The sequence below is a fragment of the Gobio gobio genome (assembly GCF_949357685.1).
Source record: "Gobio gobio genome assembly, chromosome: 15".
Lineage (NCBI taxonomy): Eukaryota > Metazoa > Chordata > Actinopteri > Cypriniformes > Gobionidae > Gobio > Gobio gobio.
In genome coordinates this window covers 19,311,112-19,331,917 of record NC_137108.1, presented here as the reverse complement: position 1 = coordinate 19,331,917, position 20,806 = coordinate 19,311,112, and the positions used below count along the sequence as shown (strand labels likewise).

The following is a 20,806-nucleotide window of genomic DNA, read 5'->3' as shown; positions in this document are numbered from 1 at the left end:
GCGGAGGAGGGCTGTCCAGCAGCACTGTAAGACTGGCAACCCTGCCAGATGGCAGCACTTTGTGGGCATAGCTACATCACAACTGCACGTTCCACTTGGGGAATCTCCACATATCCATTGGACGCCACATCAATGAGGGTAGTGAGAGTGGAGGAGGCGCCGGAGTGGCTTCGGGCAGAAGAAGGTGCCTTTCACGACTTTGTGACCTCCTCATGCACCTCCGGGAAGAAAGGCACCAGAGTGGGACATTGCTGTTCAGCATCTCCCGGCCAGAGAAAGAAATGATCCAACCTTGAGCGTTCAGGACACGGTGGAGGGTTTCACCCGAGCCAAATCCTTGCGGCGTCCCTGGAAAGCATGGCCGTCAGCTCTGGGTCAGACTCGAACAACGTTACTCTCTCCAAAGGAAGTAAAGCAGCTGAATCTTCATTCCCGGAGGACTCTAGCCCACCCTCCAATGCAGCGATCGACAACTGATCCTCCAGCGGAGCCCCGAATGAGATGCTGGTCCCCCATGTGAAGGACCAGCACCACCACCCGGAAGCTCCACAGGTTGTGATGCGATAGAGGGTTGGCCACAGGGATTGAACCGGCAGGAAAGCCCCCAATGTAACCCTCAGATCACCCTGAGCAGTGGCAGAGGCAGGATTTTTTCATAGGGGTGGCCAGCAACCAGTCTGGGGTTGCACAGAAATCTTCATTATCTTCATAAAAATGAGTTTGTCTATAATGTACTGGACTTTTTTTTAGTGCCTACAACACAACTGAATACAGTTCATTTTTACTTAATTGTAATTGAGATATTAGTGAATTTGACTTTTTTATTATTATTCCTCACCTCCAGGCATATGAATAAACTCACACTATAGCTAAAGTTCAACTTGCTCAGTCAGTTTTGTTCTGGTTCTCAAAACCCCCAATAGCTTGTTCTTCATTGTTGCATCTTCATAAATGGGACATGCAGATAACTACATACATTGTTCAACCTTCATTGAATTTTTATATAATCGATGAACTCTTCAACAATCTCTTCAACTTTTTCGGTTGCAAGTGAAACAGACAAACTTGCAACCAAAAAAGTAAACACTGAAAGTTTCTATATTTTTTAAATTTCTATATTAGTTGTCAAAATAAATAATTGCCTAATCATAAATCATACCTAAATTAAACTCAGAACAAAGGGAAAAAATTTGTTCTCTTTTGAATCCCCAATGTGCAATAATGTGAATAAGGGTGGAGCAGAACATAAATGTCAGAATGTAAAACGAGTTATTTTATGCATTTAAATATGATACATATATGAAAATTAAACGAATGCGCAGTGCTCACATTTATTTGTGCATTAAAAATTAGATATTAGCTTGCGCCTTATATTGTGATCTCACATAGCAGAATATTTTGACTCATAGATAACAAATACATACATGCATACACAGTTTTGATGCAGTTTTTGGTTATTTCATGACTTAATTTACGACAGAACTATAAGGTTGCATGCTCATAGTTTCTTTTGCGCTTTATGAGTAATATACAGCGTGCCGCCACATTTGCACCTGATATTGAAGAGAGCGCGCCGTGAGCACAGTAAACAGGAAAGTTCGTATTTTTGATGATTCTGCATTTAAATAAACGCAATTCTTGTCAAGAAAAAAAAGAGACAGAAACAGCAATTGTGAGAGGGGTGGCCAAAGGGGTGACCCCTAGCACCCCCCTTGACCCTGAGTATCAACCAAACTAGCTTTCTGGTGGGCAGAGGAATAGATTAGGATAGCAGAAGGGACTCCACCTTTTTCGAGATACTCAAGTCTCGATCTCAACATCGCAATGGTCATCTTCCCGTGGTAGGTATGACTCAATCACGAACACTACCTCAGCGTGTTTATGACCCAGACACTTGAGGCAGTAATCTTGATAATCAGCTGGGGCCAGGGAACGACCCCATCCAGAAACACACGGGTGGAATGACATCTTGAAAAAGACAAATCTGTTCTTGCTCTTTTAGGGAAAATCTCTTTAAAAATGATACAAGAAAGAAGGGCAAAGAGGATTAAAACAACACCAGGGTGAGTAAATGATGACTTCATGTTCATTTTAGAGTGTCTTGATTCTTCTTAAAGACACTCTAAAATGAAAATGAAGTCATCATTTACTCATCCTGGTGTTGTTCACAAACATGGTTATCAGAATGTTTGCGGAAAGTAAATGCAGGTGGGCAATCTGCTTCTTGATCCCATAAAATGGTCAATACTAGAAATTAAAGGAATGTTGCTTATCTGTAAAGTGTCTTTAGTAAAAACCAACATACAGTATATTCGTTGTAGAAAGTGGTAATTGCCAATTGCCATTTTTACATTGTATGTGTTGTCATTCCTGGCTGAAGTAAAATAACTTTCACATACTGTACTATTGAAATCTGCATGACATCAGTGATGTAATAATAGCGTACATTTCTCGATAAGATTATTCTCAACAGATTTCTGAAAAGGTGAAAGAGGCCTGAGAGAGTCTGTGAGAGAGGAAGAGATCGAAAGGTTATTCACAGTACGTAATGTTATTGAATTGATTTTCACATGGACCTTAATCTCCCTTCATAACTTGAACATGGACATGTAATCAGGGAGAGGGATAGAAAGACAGAGAGAGAGAGAGAGAGAGAGAGAGAGAGAGAGAGAGAGAGAGATAATACAGGATGGACAGAGTGATGGATGCAGTCTGAGTTCCAGGGGGTAAGAGAGAATAAACTACTTGTGCTGGAGAAAATAATGTTATTTATATATGGAGTACTGGAACATTTTTACAACAGTGAAAATGCAACAATTGTGAAAATGCTTTCATTGTGCTCCTTTTTAAATGCAACTTCTTGTAATATTCTGGGGTCAGATGGAACATTATGTTATGCAAACGTTGATTGTTGTGTAACCTTTGAGCTGATTTGCATAGATTTCGATAGTTTCCTGTTAATTGCTGTCTGATCAGTGCACCCCGACATAAGCCTGGCACTGCTGTTCTGGCTCTCTGCCAGCAATTATTCTAGAGCGTCCGCATATCAGGCTGACCTTGGTCCCGTATCTTGGTCCTTCTAAATGCTGCACATGCTGGACAAGATCAGGGGTGTTTGAGTAGCACTCAGTTTTCATAAGCAGCATGGGAGATTTCACCACACACCTCCAGCATAAGAAAGAGAGTGATAAGGAGAGAAAAAGTGAGAGAGTCAGAGTAATAGTAGACTGTCTGCTTAATATCTGCATATACACTTTATATTCATGATGGCCCCAACAGACATACTACTGCCTATAAGTAACTTTACAACTACATGTCAACTTATTCTACTAACCCTAAACCCTAACAGTCTACTAATACTCTAATGAGTGTTAGTTGACATGTAGTTACAAATGAATGAGATTTACAGTAGTTCACATGTAGTTGCAAAGGTACTTATAGTTAGTAGAATGTCTAAAGTGGAATATCGAAATAAGTGTAACCGAAGCATAAAATGGTGGTAACAATAAATAAACGTAAAATCATGACAGCTACATGCTAAAAGGAATAGAAAAGGTAACAATCTTCAAAACCATGAGAGTGTAACTAACTGTTGTGGACGATTAGCTGAGAGAACATGAATGCTGTCAATCAACAGAATGGCTCTCCGCCAATTTTCTGCAGGGTTGGTTTATGTGTTAATCAATAGGTTTAGTGATCTGAAACAGAATATTTACACACACACACGCGCGCACACACGTCTGGTTCGCTATCTTTGTGAGCACTCTCCATAGACGTAATGGTTTTTATAATGTACAAACTGTATATTCTATCCCCTTACACTAACCCTACCACTAACCCTACCCATCACAGAAAACTTTCTGCATTTAAAAAAACCCTCATTCTGTAAGATTTATAAGCTTGTTTCCTAAAGGGGACCTCAATTTAGGTCCTCACAGTGACACAACAGTGTTGAAGTCCCCACCAGGACAGAAAAACATGAACACACACACACACACACACACACACACACACACACTAGCCTGGGTTACAGTATAGCGTGTAGAGGTTAAAGAGGTCAAAAGCTGGTGATTAAATAAGGTGTGACATGCGCAAACACTCTCCAGATCATTTAGTGAACAACACACATGGCATAGAAAGTACTGAGCAAAACTTTTTTGAATTTAAAGTAAAAATTATTTAACTGGATATTTTAGCTTTCAGTGTTATATTCAAAGCCATTTCAGTGTTATATTTAAAGCCATATTTCAGGGGTGTCCAAACTTTTTTTTAAAGGGGGCCGGATTTGATGTTGTGGACATACCTGGGGGCCGGTCCCTTTTCTATTATATATATATATATATATATATATATATATATATATATATATATATATATATATATATATATATATATATATATATATATATATATATATTTGACAAAAGCTTGAGCTGACAGTAGAGTAGCTTGAGATAGGACACAGGAAATGTATAGATATTTAACAATATCTGTAAAACTTTCATCAACCAAAAAGTTTTAATGGGTGAAATTTTAATATTATTACGGAGTTAGAACTCTATTCTAATTTAAATTTAATAAGTGCTCTATTTAGATCACCACAGGTAAAACCACACTACAAAACATGCATTTCTGACTTGGTATTTCTGTCTTATTTCCAGTCCAAATATCAAAAAATTCTTAAATCAAGATGCTTTTACTAAGGAAAATTACATATTTTTTCTTCATTCCTGGGGAAAAAAATCTAAATGAATTGAGTTTTTGCTTGAAACAAACTAAATTATCTGCCAATGGATTAGAAAAATAATCTTCCAAAATCTTCCTTAAAGATTCCAAACAGAAACATTATTTTTCTTACCCCATTGGCAGATATATTAGCTTATTTTAAACAAAAACTCACTTCAATTAAATAGCGTTTTCCAGAAAACAAGAAAAAATATCTAATGTCATTTTACTTATCTCGTAACATCCTTTAGATATAATTTTTAGATATATTTAGACTAGAAACAGGACAAAAATACTAAATGACAGCATTTTTTGCAGGGCGCACAAGGCAAAAAGTAATACATATATATACATATATATATATATATATATATATATATATATATATATATATATATATATATATATATATATATATATATATAGAATAGTATTAAAGTATTTAGTCTATAGACATATAAATACAAATGCACAAAACTGCAAGTTTATGACAAAAAATAGTCTGCAATTTGGCCTTTATTACTCATGTAATACATGTCTACATTACAAATTAAATAAAATTAGATATTAACCTACATTTCTGACAAATTACCAGGGTCACAGGTGTTACCACAGTAAACGCATGATGAATTCGAAATGCGAATTGTTGTTTGAAAATTATTTTGAATCGGCTCAGCTGATTTGCACGTTAGTGTTGTTTATTAAGTCAGCGCTGTTTAACTGGATTTAAATTAAATCAAATCACAGAGAGATTCATTACCGGAGACATCAGCGCTGAACTCGAACACTTCTCACGGGCTTCGAAGGCTGTTTAGTGGGCGCGTGATGGAGACACTCAGCAGGTAAACACATTTTTTCAGAGTCAGAGCTCGCGAGATGCGCAGAGCACAAGCAGCGCTGTTTCGTTCCGCTTTGGGCGCTGTTTCCCTGGCCTAAAGTCTAGTACTGCCACTTTGCGGTGACATCGTGAAACTGCATGACTTGTAAATGATCCGTGGCGGGCCACATATAATACATTTTAATAGACACGCTGCGGGCCGTGGTGAAGTGTGTTATGTGAAACTAGTGACACAGAATGGAATTTATATATATAATATATATATATATATACACACACACACACACACACACACACACACACACACACACACACACACACACACACACACACACACACACACACACACACACACACACACACACACACACACACACACACACACACACACACACACACACACACACACACACACACACTGTATAACAATATCATTTTAATTCCCCATTTTTTACATTTATTCTTTTAGTTCCCAATTAGGACTTGCTTCTGTTTGAAGAGGTTATATAAATGTCTGCAAAATGAAGGTAAAATGCTGCCACATGTAATATTTAAACAATTACATACTGTCACGATTATATGGACTCCTCTTTCAAAATCTACAATGTTACAATACTTTTCACTAGTTGTTGTGTTTACAGCCCGGCATCAACTATTATACAGTATATATATATACTGTATATTATAAATAAACGAATGATGTGATAATTTGAAATTACTCAGGTTTTGTTTGTATGTATTTGATTTATTTTAATTGAATTTGAGGGACAGAGGAAGACACAATTTTCTTTTAGGAAGACACTAATATTTTACTTTATATTTTATCTTTTGCATCAGATTTCTGCTGACTTAATGGGCAAAGAAAGAAGGCCAAGGATGATCTATGCACTTCGTTAACTGCCAGCACTGGTAATTCTCCATTTGTTTATGAATCTGTAAGTGGAATTGTGACATTTTCTTGGAGCTGAATAATCAGACATAATCAGTATATATTGAGCATGTTTTCTGTCACATAGAGACATTTTTTATTAGTTTTATCTTGCCTTTAATTTCATATTAACTTTCATATCATGTTTTCTCTCTAGGAGTTAACAGAGATTGTGATGTCCTCAACGCAAAAACCACAGACTCAAATAATAAGGAACGTGACAGGGGCCTGCCAAACTATTGTTGAGTTGTATTTGCTCTGGATATATGCTACCACAAATGTCAGTGTGAGGGCAGCAGATATTTGAAGATGAACCATTTGGTCACCTCTCACTTTAGAAATGTTCGTTTTCCACACTCCAATTGTTTGATTCTCTTTTAAGTGTTTTTTTTGTTGTTGTCATTTCATCCTTTGATATGTTCCTCTGCAAGTGAACTTTTAATGAATAGAAACCTTTTTTAAAGATTCTCTTTTCTATTAAATTCATTAAGCCTCGAACAACAGGTTTCTAAAAGGAGGTTTATGAAAAGGTAACACCACTTATCAGGTCTGAACTTTTGGTTCCTCAATCACTTGATTTTGAAGGTATTGATTTGTGCTTCAGCTCATCCTTGTCTGGCCTATTGTTCACTTTTAGGGATATTTCAACAATTGCGTGTGCTTTTTTGATGACCAAATTGGATTTGGACTCTGAAGAAGATCTCAAAGCATCGTCTAGCATTTTCAAGCTTTTGGAGAGGTCAAAGTACATCAACAGGTCATAATTCATCTCACTCTAAACCTCTTCCCATTGTATATGTATGGACTTTCTTTATCAGATATTGTCCAGTTATTCAGTTATAGAACTTCACGTTTTGTCTAGAGCAAAATTACCCTTTCTTTTGGAGAGCTGGGCTCTTGCCTTGAAACCGGATGAAACCAGACTGGAGATGGATTACGTGACTGTGACAGAATGCTACATGTTTTAATGTCTAATTTGATTGGGAAATGGACTTGTTCTGTGTTCCATGGTTATATTTGCTCAATATCGAAGACAAAGAGATCACAACTGTGGAGTTTTAGGAAATGCTGACCAGTTTTTATATTAATTGCATGTCTCTCTTGTGTCTTTAAACATCCGTCCATTTAAATAAGGAAATGTGAAGAGGTCCTAGAGGGAAAAATTGGTCTGTATATGCATGCTGTTATATTAATTTATTTTATTATTTATTACACACATATTTTCTAGACTGTTTTAATGCATGTCAAACATTTGTTCTTTTCAACTTCCCCTATATGTTCTAAAGCTTGAGACTTGTTTGTTTTTCTCTTCACGTTATATAAGTTCCTTTCTTTCCTTCTGCATCTTTCTGCTCTGCTTGAGCTTCGCCTTGTTTGTTTGTGCCTTTTAGTTGCTCTGATTCTTATGTAGTTGCTATACATTGCACATAGGCCTAAAGCAGCACCGTTTTCCCTGTCTGGTCTCTGCCCACCAACTGACCTTGTCAAAACTATTTTTAAAGCTGAGAAACTGCATTGATTTTTTTCTTTATTCACTGCATCTAACAACTTTGGAAATTTAAAAAAATAAAATACAGGAATACTGGTTTATTGATAGCTGACTGCTACCTATGGTGGACAGATTGCTCAAGTAGAGACTACGTGAATCTTCAAAAGAGGGACTCTGATGATGTCAGAGATGATCTCTAATGCGATTGTGTTCCGTCTCTGGGCGACGATTGGTTGCCGGGATCTGAATGACAATAAGGACTATTTCAGGCCATAAGCCTTGCTGAGGAATTCAATCAACGACTCATATTTTGGATATATCTATATCACCGCGAGCATTCTCACTAAAGCATCCCGATTTTTTAATCCACTTTGAACCTGGATTTATCTGGCAAACTTTTGTACGCTTCTTTTTTCCCAGACATTTTTTGGTCTGTCTGCTGTCGCCAGTAATGGGGGCTGCTCGGGTGAAGCGGCGCTTCAGTGCGGTTGTGGACACACCTTTGGATGAGGAGGAAGTCATGAGACTGGCGCAAAGTGACGATGTGACTTTCTCCCATTCGAGCGTGCTTCCTTCTCCCAACTGCAATGGCAAAGTGCTCAACCTTCATCACAGCAATGGAGGAAGGAGTGGAGAGAGGGATGAGGATGATGATGTGGAGGAGGATGAAGAAAGGGGAGGGAGGAGGGGAGGAGAAGGAGGAGGACGTGGCTCGGCACTCAAGGGGGAGTCTGGGGCAGAAGGGAGGTGGGAGAGGAGCAAGAGATCATCCTCGCCTTCCCTCTCGCCCCCACTGCCCCGCGATCGCCGTGGCCAGTCCCGCCGGCCCCGGCGCCGCTTTGTAGGCAAGGACGGGCGCTGCAACGTCACCTTCGTCAACATGAGCGAAAGGGGCCAGCGCTACCTCACCGACCTCTTCACCACCTGCGTGGACATCCGCTGGCGCTGGATGCTCGTGGTGTTCACCCTCTCCTTCTTGCTCTCCTGGCTTCTCTTTGGTTTCGCGTTCTGGCTCATTGCTGCCGCTCACGGGGATCTGGCTCCCCTGGCATCATCTTCCTCTTCTCCTTCGTCTGTTTCCTCCTCTTTTGCTCCTCTGCAACCTGCCGGGGTTTCTGGCCCAGTGGAGACATTGGTGGAGACAGAGGAACGCTGCTTTCAGCAGGTGAACAGCTTCATGGCGGCGTTCCTCTTCTCTCTGGAGACGCAGACATCTATAGGCTACGGCTTCCGGAGCGTTACCGAGGCCTGCCCCCTGGCGGTGCTTGCTGTCGTGTTGCAGTGCATTGTGGGCTGCATCATCGACGCTTTCATCATTGGGGCGGTAATGGCTAAGATCGCCAAGCCCAAGAAGCGCAATGAGACACTGGTGTTCTCGGATGCGGCCGTGGTGGCCATGAGGGACGGGAAACTCTGTATGATGTGGCGAGTGGGAAACTTGCGCAAGAGCCACCTGGTGGAGGCCCATGTACGAGCACAGCTACTGAAGGTCAGTGAGACGCTGTGTGTTTGTTTTTGTATCTGTAACCATTTTTGTCCCCTTTAGATGTTCTGCTGACTATAAGTAATGTTGTACCTACATGTCAACTAACTCTCATTGGAGTATTAATAGAGTATTAGTAGACTGTCTGCTTAATATCGTTTAAGACTTTATTGTGATGGTTCTCCAACAGACATTCTACGGACTATAAATAACTTTGCATGTACATGTCAACTTATTCTACTAACATTAAACCCTTATTCTACTAACCCTACCCCTAACAGTCTACTAATACTCACCTAATACACTAATGAGAGTTAGTAACCACATTTTTTGTCCTGTCTATTCATTTGTTAAAAAATGTTATAAATAGAATAAGTTCACACATCACATTACATTACATTACAGTTGGCATGTGACGGTATCAATTTTTCATTTAATGCAAATTGCTGAAGCTTTTATTATTGTATATTGTATTATCACGGTATTGACTTAAGTTACAAAAAATTATTCTCCTCACTTTTTTCTTATAACAAAAATAACAATAATATAGTTCATGTTAAATGCATGTTAACTAATGAATTAATTCATCTTAACTAATAGAACCATTTTTATATATTTTTTTATTTGCAGATTTATATTTCAATAAAAATACAAACATAGGGCAATTTCATAAGAATTCGAAATGACTTCATCGCTGTGTAAAGTTAGTTCCACTACGGGTCTGCGGCTATTACATTATATGCTCTTTTCTCAAATATATCTTCTTTTCTGTTTTGTCTGTTTTTCAAGTTGCTGTTATAATCTACAAAGAAATTAATTAGTTTTTACGGCCACTCAGACCGTGCTCAAATTGTGTTTATAATTAACCGGCTGTCGAGCATTTATTTATAAGCATTTAAAAAAACTAAATTATATATATATATATACAGTGAGGAAAATAAGTATTTGAACATCCTGCTATTTTGCAAGTTCTCCCACTTAGAAATCATGGAGGGGTCTGAAATTGTCATCGTAGGTGCATGTCCACTGTGAGAGACATAATCTAAAAAAAAAAATCCAGAAATCACAATGTATGATTTTTTTTACAATTTTTTTGTATGATACAGCTGCAAATAAGTATTTGAACACCTGAGAAAATCAATGTTAATATTTGGTACAGTAGCCTTTGTTTGCAATTACAGAGGTCAAACGTTTCCTGTAGTTTTTCACCAGATTTGCACACACTGCAGGAGGGATTTTGGCCCACTCCACCACACAGATCTTCTCTAGATCAGTCAGGTTTCTGGCCTGTCGCTGAGAAACACGGAGTTTGAGCTCCCTCCAAAGATTCTCAATTGGGTTTAGGTCTGGAGACTGGCTTGGCCACACCAGAACCTTGATATGCTTCTTACGAGCCACTCCTTGGTTATCCTGGCTGTGTGCTTCGGGTCATTGTCATGTTGGAAGACCCAGCCTCGACCTATCTTCAATGCTCTAACTGAGGGAAGGAGGTTGTTCCCCAAAATCTCGCAATACATGGGGGTCATCCTCTCCTTAATACAGTGCAGTCGCCCTGTCCCATGTGCAGAAAAACACCCCCAAAGCATGATGCTACCACCCCCATGCTTCACAGTAGGGATGGTGTTTATGGTACTCATCATTCTTCTTCCTCCAAACACGTTTAGTGGAATTATGACCAAAAAGTTCTATTTTGGTCTCATCTGACCACATGACTTTCTCCCATGACTCCTCTGTTTCATCCAAATGGTCATTGGCAAACTTAAGACGGCCTGGACATGTGCTGGTTTAATCAGGGGAACCTTCCGTGCCATGCATGATTTCAAACCATGACGTCTTAGTGTATTACCAACAGTAACCTTGGAAACGGTGGTCCCAGCTCTTTTCAGGTCATTGACCAGCTCCTCCCGTGTAGTTCTGGGCTGATTTCTCACCTTTCTTAGGATCATTGAGACCCCACGAGGTGAGATCTTGCATGGAGCCCCAGTCCGAGGGAGATTGACAGTCATGTTTAGCTTTTTCCATTTTCTAATGATTGCTCCAACAGTGGAACTTTTTTCACCAAGCTGCTTGGCAATTTCCCCGTAGCCCTTTCCAGCCTTGTGGAGGTGTACAATTTTGTCTCTAGTGTCTTTGGACAGCTCTTTGGTCTTGGCCATGTTAGTAGTTGGATTTTTACTGATTGTATGGGGTGGACAGGTGTCTTTATGCAGCTAACGACCTCAAAGAGGTGCATCTAATTTAGGATAATAAATGGAGTGGAGGTGGACATTTTAAAGGCAGACTAACAGGTCTTTGAGGGTCAGAATTCTAGCTGATAGACAGGTGTTCACATACTTATTTGCAGCTGTATCATACAAATAAATAGTTAAAAAATCATACATTGTGATTTCTGGATTTTTTTTTTAGATTATGTCTCTCACAGTGGACATGCACCTACGATGACAATTTCAGACCCCTCCATGATTTTTAAGTGGGAGAACTTGCAAAATAGCAGGGTGTTCAAATACTTATTTTCCTCAATGTATATATATGCCTTGGTTTCACGGTTCTATTCTGTCGGGATTAGTTACATACCGGTAGTATTGTTGTGATACATGCTTGAAATAGATAGCAGATATATATATAGCATTTTATAATCTCAAAACATTATATCCCGCATTCAAGAGTATATTACAACTAATCCTGACAGATTAAAATGATGAGAGTATTATTTCCTAGACCACAATGTATACAACATACATTAATCACAGTCTTTGCATTAATCTATAGTAAGCAGAGTAACTATATGAAATGTGCAACAGCAGCAATACTACTAATGTGTTTCTTAATACTGTGCATATTTACATATTTTAAGACGACAGGAGCATATGTGAGTGAATGAGATGAAATATCATTGAGAGATGACAAAAGTGTTGTGTTCATGATAGATATATCAGAAACATATACACACAGGGTAGGGTGCGAGCGGTCCTGCTTCTTATTATAAATCAGCGGATCAGGTCTGCGTGAGGAGGGATCTGCCAGCCGATGATTTTCCCATCATGTGATAATGCACAGCCGCACCAAACAGACATGGAGAATGATATAACCAAGTTAAGTGCTGTCATTATGAATTAGTTCTTAAATTTAGCTCTTAATTAGAGCTTTGTAGTCTCAGTAATAAAGACTCGTCAAGACGGTTCAAACATTTTCATGATATTTAATTCGTACAAAGACTTTGATTCCTGAACTTAATCTTGTTAGGTGTTACCAGAAAAAAGTTTACGCATGCAATGCAGGCCAGTCCGGAAGCCAAAAACCTGGAAGTGTCAAATTGCCTTAGAGGCCTACTAACATGTAAAGTGTAACTGATCAATAATAGAGAATCAGAACATTTTCAATCAATATTCGGGCTGGGGTTCTCAACTCTGGCCTTCGAGATCCACTTTCCTGCAGAGTTTAGCTCTAACCCTAATCAAACACACCAAAACAAGCTAATCAAGGTCTTCAGGATTACTAGAAAGTTACAGACAGGTGAGTTTGAAGGTTGGAGCTAAACTCTGCTGGAAAGCAGACTTTGGTGGCCAGAGTTAAAGGAACACGCCAACTTTTTGGGACTTTAGCTTATTCCCCGTATACCCCAGAGTTTGATAAGTCCATACATACCATTCTCATCTCCATGCGTGCCATAACTCTGTCTGAATCACCCACCGCTAACCTAGCTTAGCACAAAGACTGGAAGTAAATGGCTCCAGCTAGCCTACTGCTCAATAAGTGACAAAATAACGATAACATTTTCCTATTTACATGTTGTGATGTGTAGTTACATTTTGTACTAAGACTGACGTAAAATGTACTATAAAACTATACTCTCATTCCTGCGTAATAATCAAGGAACTTTGTGCCGTACCATGAGTGCAGCGGCGCAATGATATTATGCAGCGCCTGAAAATAGTCCCCAGGACACTCCCTGTGCAAACAGGTTGTCACGTTGGTTATGTTGACGGAAGTTAGCCTATTTTCAGGCGCTGCGTAATATAATTGCACCGCTGCACTCATGGTACGGCACAAAGTTCCTTGATTATTACGCAGGAATGAGAGTATAGTTCCTAGCCATATCGGTCTAGAAAATCGCAACTTTTCATTATCCGTCGGTCTTAGTACACAATTTAACTATACACATCACAACATGTAAATAGGAAAATGTTGGCGTTATTTTGTCACTTATTGAGCAGTAGGCTAGCTGGAGCCGTTTACCTCCAGTCTTTGTGCTAAGCTAGGCTAGCGGTGGGTGCGTCAGACAGAGATATGGCACGCACAGCGATGAGAATGGTATGTATGAACTAGGGCTGCAACGACGCGTCGACGTCGTCGATGACGTCGACTACGAAAATACGTCGACGTGCGTGAAATGCGTCGACGCGTCGGCGGCACATTATTTACGTTCTAGAATGGAACAGAAGATCTAGAATAATGGCAGCTTCTGCTCCCGGGCATAGTGAAAATGATCATTTATCATATAAAGCCAGACCGCGACATTCAAAAGTGTGGGAGTACTTTAAACAGAAGCCGAATAAAACTGTGCTTTGTTCGCTCTGTAATGCCGGTTTCACATTGCGCGCGGTGGCAGAGCAGGTGCTGTGCGCGTGGAGAGCGGGAGCTTTCACACTGCCAGTCAGTGTTGCCAAGTCCCGTTTTTTTCCGCGGAATTGGGCTACTTCTACACTGTTGCCGCGGGCTGTGTCTCATGTCCCTTTCCAATGTGATCACGTAATCCATGGTATGAGCAATTTAGGTTAAAAAGTATAATCCTTTTTTTTTTTTAATGACTGATCATTTTGTTAGATAAGACCCTATTCCTCGGCTGGGATTGCGCAGATCCCTTTGAAACCATTCAAAGCCCTTTGAAACTGCATTTATTGGACCTTCAACCGGTTGGTTTGGTTGCCATAAAAGTCCATGATGTGGAGAAAAATCCTGGAATGTTTTCCTCAAAAAACTTAATTTGTTTTCGACTGAAGAAAGAAAGACATTAACATCTTGGATAGGGATGAAACGATTACCGGTTTCACGATAAACCACGATCAAATTTAGTGACGGTTAGTAATATCGTATAAAATGTTATTATCATTAAAACCGCGTGTGATTATCACGGTTGTGAAAACTCGCGGTAAATCCTGTGTAGTCAGCGTCAGTCAGGCGCAGCACCGCTGTTTTTTGAATGATAAGAAATGGCAGAAGGCAGTGACAGCACTTCTGGGGATTGTTCAGCCTCTAAAAGGACCAAATCTGAGGTGTGGTCATATTTTGGCTTTTACAAAAGTCCTGAGGGAAACTTAATCTAAGATGGTCACCCTGTCTGCAGAACATGCCAGAAGAAAGTCACTGTAATAGGGGAAACACTTCAAAACTACGAACGGCAAGTGGACTTTGACCTCAATACCAAAACTACATCTGGGAAATAATAACGTGAAGCGAACGAACAAATTTAGTCAAGACTAACATTTAAGGGATAATAATCAAGGCTTGACATTAACAACCGCCATTTGCGGGTGTAACGTTATTTCGGCTGCACACTAGTCACTCTGGCTGTTGAACTTATAATAGTCTTCTCAAAAGCCATCTGTTATAATCGCGTTGCGCATTATAACCACTCACACGTGTTTCTATTGAGTTTATGAATGCAATGTCTCATAATCAGAGGCGTTCAGATTAGCCGGAGTTTCATTCAGAGCGCGCGCCGCTCTTACACGCTGAAATCTACACTAAAAGCAGAGATAAACGTGCGATGTATGCAGGAGATTCATTCATCATATAGTGGTTGTACTGTTTTTGTTCTATTTCAGCAGCGAAAATGGTTTTAAAAAAACAGCAGAAGCACAGCGCATCTGACATGACTGGCATAACGCTGGTGAATTTAGGGACCGTCTCTAAAGTTACATACAACATTGGTAACGTTACACGTTTCAAACTTCAGCATTTGAAGAGAATGACCGTCATAAAACTGACTGTAAAGTGATCATTTAGGTGTCAGGTATGATGCACACATTTTGATATTTAATAAAATAAACTGTCAAATCATATGGAAATATGGATATGCATTATTTCACTTGGATACTGTTTGGGCTCTAACACAAAATATGCTAGATTTAAATGCATCATTGCTGAACACTGTAAATATATTCTCAAGCAATATTCTCATCAGAGATAATATTAGAGATTATATTTACGACAAATTATTATTATTTATGCGTTATGCGTTGCTATTGACGACGGCCATTAAGGAAGGAAATCCCACAGAATCTAGCTTAAAAAAGTGCATAGAGCTGCTTGATTTATTTGTTGTTTGTTGATTTTCAAATATAAAACTTGTTGAAATGTTTTAAGTGTGTGCATCTGTTCTTTTTGAACACTTTCATCTCGTTTGAACAAAACCGTGATAATATTGATAACCGTGATAATTTGGGTCACTATAATCGTGATGTTAAATTTCCATACCGTTTCATCCCTAATCTTGGATGACATGGAGGTGAGTAAATTCTCAGGAAATTTTCATTTTTAAGTGAGCTAATCCCTTAAAGTAAAAAGAAGTTTGAAAAAGAAGTTTGACTATAAAGTCTTTAAATATTAAGTATTTGGTGCTGTGATAAACACCATAGCGAATACAAAAATCTGAATGGCTTTTTAAAACATCAAATGCTGTTCAGAAACAGAAAGTAGTGCAGCTGCTTTATTTACGTGGTTATCGGGGTAACACCTGCTTTTCTGTTCCATCAGCGCCAATTACTGTCAGAGAGTTAATGTGCATTTTCATTCAGCACGGCTCCTTCGCTCGTTCAAGTCCTCTTCGAAATCGGTTCTCTGTTAGGACCCCAAACCATCTTATTGGCTCGATTCACTTTTAATAGGCACTCTCCTTAATGCCTGATTACAACTCCTACTATACAATAAGACTACATCATGCCTTTAAAAGCAACAAGCGAGCAAATAATGAACATTCACTTAAATACCTGCTTGTTTATTGACAGTATGTGAGCACACAGCCAGACCCACCTGAGCAGCAGATATTCTAAGATGCTTTGTTTACCTTGCTGTGTCGTGGGTGCGAGTGAAAACACGGAATTAAGTTTAATTAATATGGACTCTGGAATGGATTTTAGGAAGCACCAGTGTGGAAGTAAAGACTGTAGCTAAAAAGCATAATAGAGTTTCATTTATTTGGCCATTCCTCAAGTGGAATGAATTTGACTGACGGCGCTCTGAAAAGTGAACAGACATTTGCGCTGAATTAGAGACGGTAAAAGTGAGTGGGTCCAATATCATTGGTCTTAAAAAATACAAACGTCCATGGTTTGAACTAAGTTATAATGACCATTAATGTCTGTATTAGTTAGCTTATGCACTAGCGTAGCATACAGATACCCGATTAGCCTGATATCTTAATTTATACACGTATTTCCACTTACCCTACATTGCACTCGCCCTACATGTTGTTCATATCAATTAAATATTAATTAATTAATGAACAGTTTATCAAGCGAAATACATTTTCAATTTGTTGTATTATGTACTATATAGTAACCTATGCATATTTTAAATTAATATTTTTTGTATGTACTTAAGCATAGCCTAATCATTAACTAATAGTTGATAGAGACCCGATTTGTCATAACGTGCACACATCTCTTTGACGCACGCAGCATAGAGCTATGTTGGAAATTTAACAGGTTGATGGAAAAGTATTCTTAAAATGCACTATAAAAATCTGAATTCTTAATAAGGAATTATTCACTGTTGAAGTGGCCATGATTAAAATACTGTGCATGTTCATTATCATGATATATCGTATTACTGTGTCGGCACGTCTACATTACAGTGATTTATACCTTTTCTGTGATGAGCATGTTGATTTCTGAATTAAAATGAATTTTGATATTTTTTGGGTGGCAAAATGTGTCATGAAAGAAAAAAGCCCAATTTAAAGAATTATATTCTTGAAAAGAAATTTTCCATTACACAATTGCTTCACTGCTTACATAGATTTAAAAGTTTTGTCCATCAGATCAAAGTCATGTGGTGTGACCAAGACCAAGTCCAACTGTGAAGGTACACTACCATTCAAAAGTTTTGGGTCGGTATTACATTGTAAATTATGTATTTATTTTGAAAGAAATAAATGAATCCTGTTAGTAAGCAAGAATGCATCAAATTCACCAAAAGTGACATTAAAGATGTTTATAATATTACAACAGATTTCTATTTCACATGAATGTTGTTTTATGAACAACAACAACAAAAAAAAACATTCTGTTTACACATAAATATTAAAAGTGGGGTAAGTGCTTTCTGGTAACCGATGTGATTTCAAATCACCAAAACAAACACGCCCCTATTTTGATAGCTCCGCCCCACACATACGTAACCCAGGCAACGACTATGGCGAAATCTGCTGTGCCAGCCGGCCGAGGATATGATGTCATCAATAAGTGAAAGCAATGTGTGTTACTATGGTATTCCAGGGCGAATGTTCAGTGAAAAAGCCATCCCAAAAACACAAACACAGTTCTCATGAACAACTCGATAGCACGAGCACGAACATAATACAATTATGACAAGAATAGAGGGTTATATCGATCACGAAAAGAGGAACCAAAGGAAACAAACATATATTATCTTACTTTTCGGACACGCTTTGGGAGCTGACGCTTGAAACAGACAGTGGTTTAATGTTATAGGATGTGGAAATGAATGGGTCTTTATCATCACTGAAGTGAACGATACGATCGCAAATGGACAAACAAGCGAACATGACACACGAGCATATTCAAGCAAAATCTAGCATATATTAGTTCTGTGAAACAAAACAAAATTAATGTTACTCGCCAATCATGAAGAAATAAAGCAACCTCGGCCTTCGCTCCTTGAGTTCTCTCCAGCATTGGAAAGCTGATACTTCTTGCCTAATCGTAAGCCTTCTTTTGTTCCACAGACATTTTCCACGTGTTTTTTATCTGCCATCTCTCTCTTTCTGACGTCGCTCGGCTAATGTCCGTCCTGTGTTGTGTATTTTGAATAATGACGTGCACTGAGCGCTCTCTTCTCCCTGTCATTAGTAGACACGCCCCTTACTGCTGATTGGCTACAAGTTTGTTTTGGTCCTTGGCCCAAGACACTTTTCTAAACCATTTTTGAAATAACACTTACCCCACCTTTAACATTAGTTAACACGAACAAATTATGAAATGCAATTCTACAGAATTTATTAAACTTTGTTAATGTTAATTTCAACATTTACCAATACATTATTAAAACCAAGAATTGCATTTGTTAAAATGAGTTAATGCACTGTGAACTAACATGAACAAACAATGAACGACTGTATTTTTATTACCAAACGTGAACAAAGATGAACAAATACAGTAAAGGATGTATTGCTCATGGTTAGTTCATAGTTAATACATTAAGGCAGAATACATGACGAAATGTGAGAGAGCAATTGAAAGAGAAAAGGAACGAGAGATTGACATCTGGACAGTTGGTGTGGTTAATGAGGGCTTGTTTTCTTCAACCTCATACTGGAGGTTTATAAGATTTGCAGAGGGGATTAACTTTACCAGAGCAAACCATTGTCTCGCTTATATCTGCCCTGTGTGTGTGTATGACTTAATTTAACGGCCTGATTAAATGTATTTGTGTCAGTATGTTTTGTTTAACAGTGAATGAAATCGTGATGTCTGTCTTAAACATGTAGATCTGAATGTGTCATTGTGTAAGTGTGTGTTATGTCTGTGAGGATGGTGTTTATGTTTGTCTTTTTTTATCGTGTCCATGTTTGCAATAAATTTCTAACAGGTTTTAATGTTTTAAGGTTAGATGATGAGATGTTTGAACATGAAGATCAGACAAGACCCAAAGAAAAACACTCTAATATTTGTTATTGCCTATTGCCTAATCTGAATAAAAAAGACTAGAAAAAAAAAAAAACATAAGCGAAGACAGTACACACATACAATCATTGTTGTTTTCTGTGATTTTACAGATATGGGAAAAAAAGGAATGTAATTACTTCCTGTATAAGCTTTAATAATCTTAAACAGTTTCCTGATCAGGTGCTCTGGATGCTTTGATATTTAATATTTGTGTGATGGATAATGGAACACAATTACAGTTGGTTGATCCCATACGAAAATGTAATATATGTGTATATATGAAATATCAATATATGCAATATATAAACATCTATGAAACCATTAGAAATTGGAACAATTCCATATATTGACATATAAATAAACACATGGAGCATTAATGTCCGAAACCTGAACCAAAACCAAACTAGAATGAAATGCCAGGATTCAAACACCACTATATAAATCCATTTAAAATCCTATACAAGTATACTGAATGTTTGCATATATGTTGGTTATATAAATGTACATATATAAATTAGACATATATTCGTTACATATATGGCATTTACGTACAGTACCATATAAAAAGTCATCGTATAAATCATTTAATATATGTATATATAATAATAATAATTTTAAGGGTATTTCGGATAGGGACATATATTATATAATATATGTACATATATTACATTTCCGAATGGGATGCCCAGTTATGTGCAGCTCAGTTTTGGTCCAATGAGATTTTACCGTTGACACAATATCATCAAGTCAACTAGGATGACGAAATTACGGGTGAAAATGTTTTTGTTTTTTGTCAAGACGTGACGCAAAAGACAATCCCTAGCGATAATTAAGCCATTTTAATTAGAACAGTGTTGACTAAAATATGAGAAGATAAAAAAGTAACACTGCTGCAGGGTATTACAATGCTTTAACAATGTTAATGTTGAGGACAAATGCTGAGTTTATGCAAATTATCCAAGCATAGTCAGATTTTTTTATTGAATTATACAGGCTAATTATTTTTAAGGGCTGATAAACCATATTTTAGGTTGATAAACCTTCAATATGTTTAAATACATATTTATAATGTTTTAAAATGGTAGAAAAAACGGTTAAAGTTTGGTATGTTATGGCATTTCTGTCAAACAATACACTAAACTGTGTGAAATGAACATTGCTTTTGACCTTTGCTGCAGCCACGGGTGACCCCTGAGGGTGAGTTCCTGCCATTGGACAATGCAGACCTCAATGTCGGCTTTGACACGGGAACAGATCGCATCTTTTTGGTGTCACCTGTGACCATCGTGCACGAAATTGATGAGGAAAGCCCTTTCTTTGACATGGACAAACGTACACTAGAGGGAGACAAAGAGCTGGAAGTGGTGGTGATTCTGGAGGGCATGGTGGAGGCCACTGCCATGACAACCCAATGCCGCTCTTCTTACCTGGCCTC

General features: G+C 38.3%; 2 protein-coding genes across 3 annotated transcripts in view; both read left to right on the top strand.

The window, feature by feature from the left end:
- Positions 1-20,806, top strand: part of gtf3c6 (general transcription factor IIIC, polypeptide 6, alpha) — a 1,355,101-nt gene that overhangs the window by 1,025,877 nt on the left and 308,418 nt on the right. The gene's annotated exons all lie outside the window — the stretch shown is intronic.
- kcnj14 (potassium inwardly rectifying channel subfamily J member 14) overlaps positions 1-20,806 on the top strand; it is a 39,946-nt gene that overhangs the window by 14,041 nt on the left and 5,099 nt on the right. Inside the window, exons 2-5 of one of the 2 annotated variants that reach the window (XM_079837319.1) lie at positions 6,401-6,472; positions 6,649-7,021; positions 7,129-9,469; positions 20,550-20,806. The exon at positions 20,550-20,806 is cut by the window's right edge and continues 61 nt beyond it. In XM_079837319.1, coding sequence (XP_079693445.1) covers positions 8,432-9,469; positions 20,550-20,806 — 1,295 coding nt within the window. In that variant the 5' untranslated portion in view covers positions 6,401-6,472; positions 6,649-7,021; positions 7,129-8,431. Of the gene's footprint in view, positions 1-6,400; positions 6,499-6,648; positions 9,470-20,549 lie in introns of both variants that reach the window. The other variant, XM_079837318.1, reaches the window with a different exon arrangement.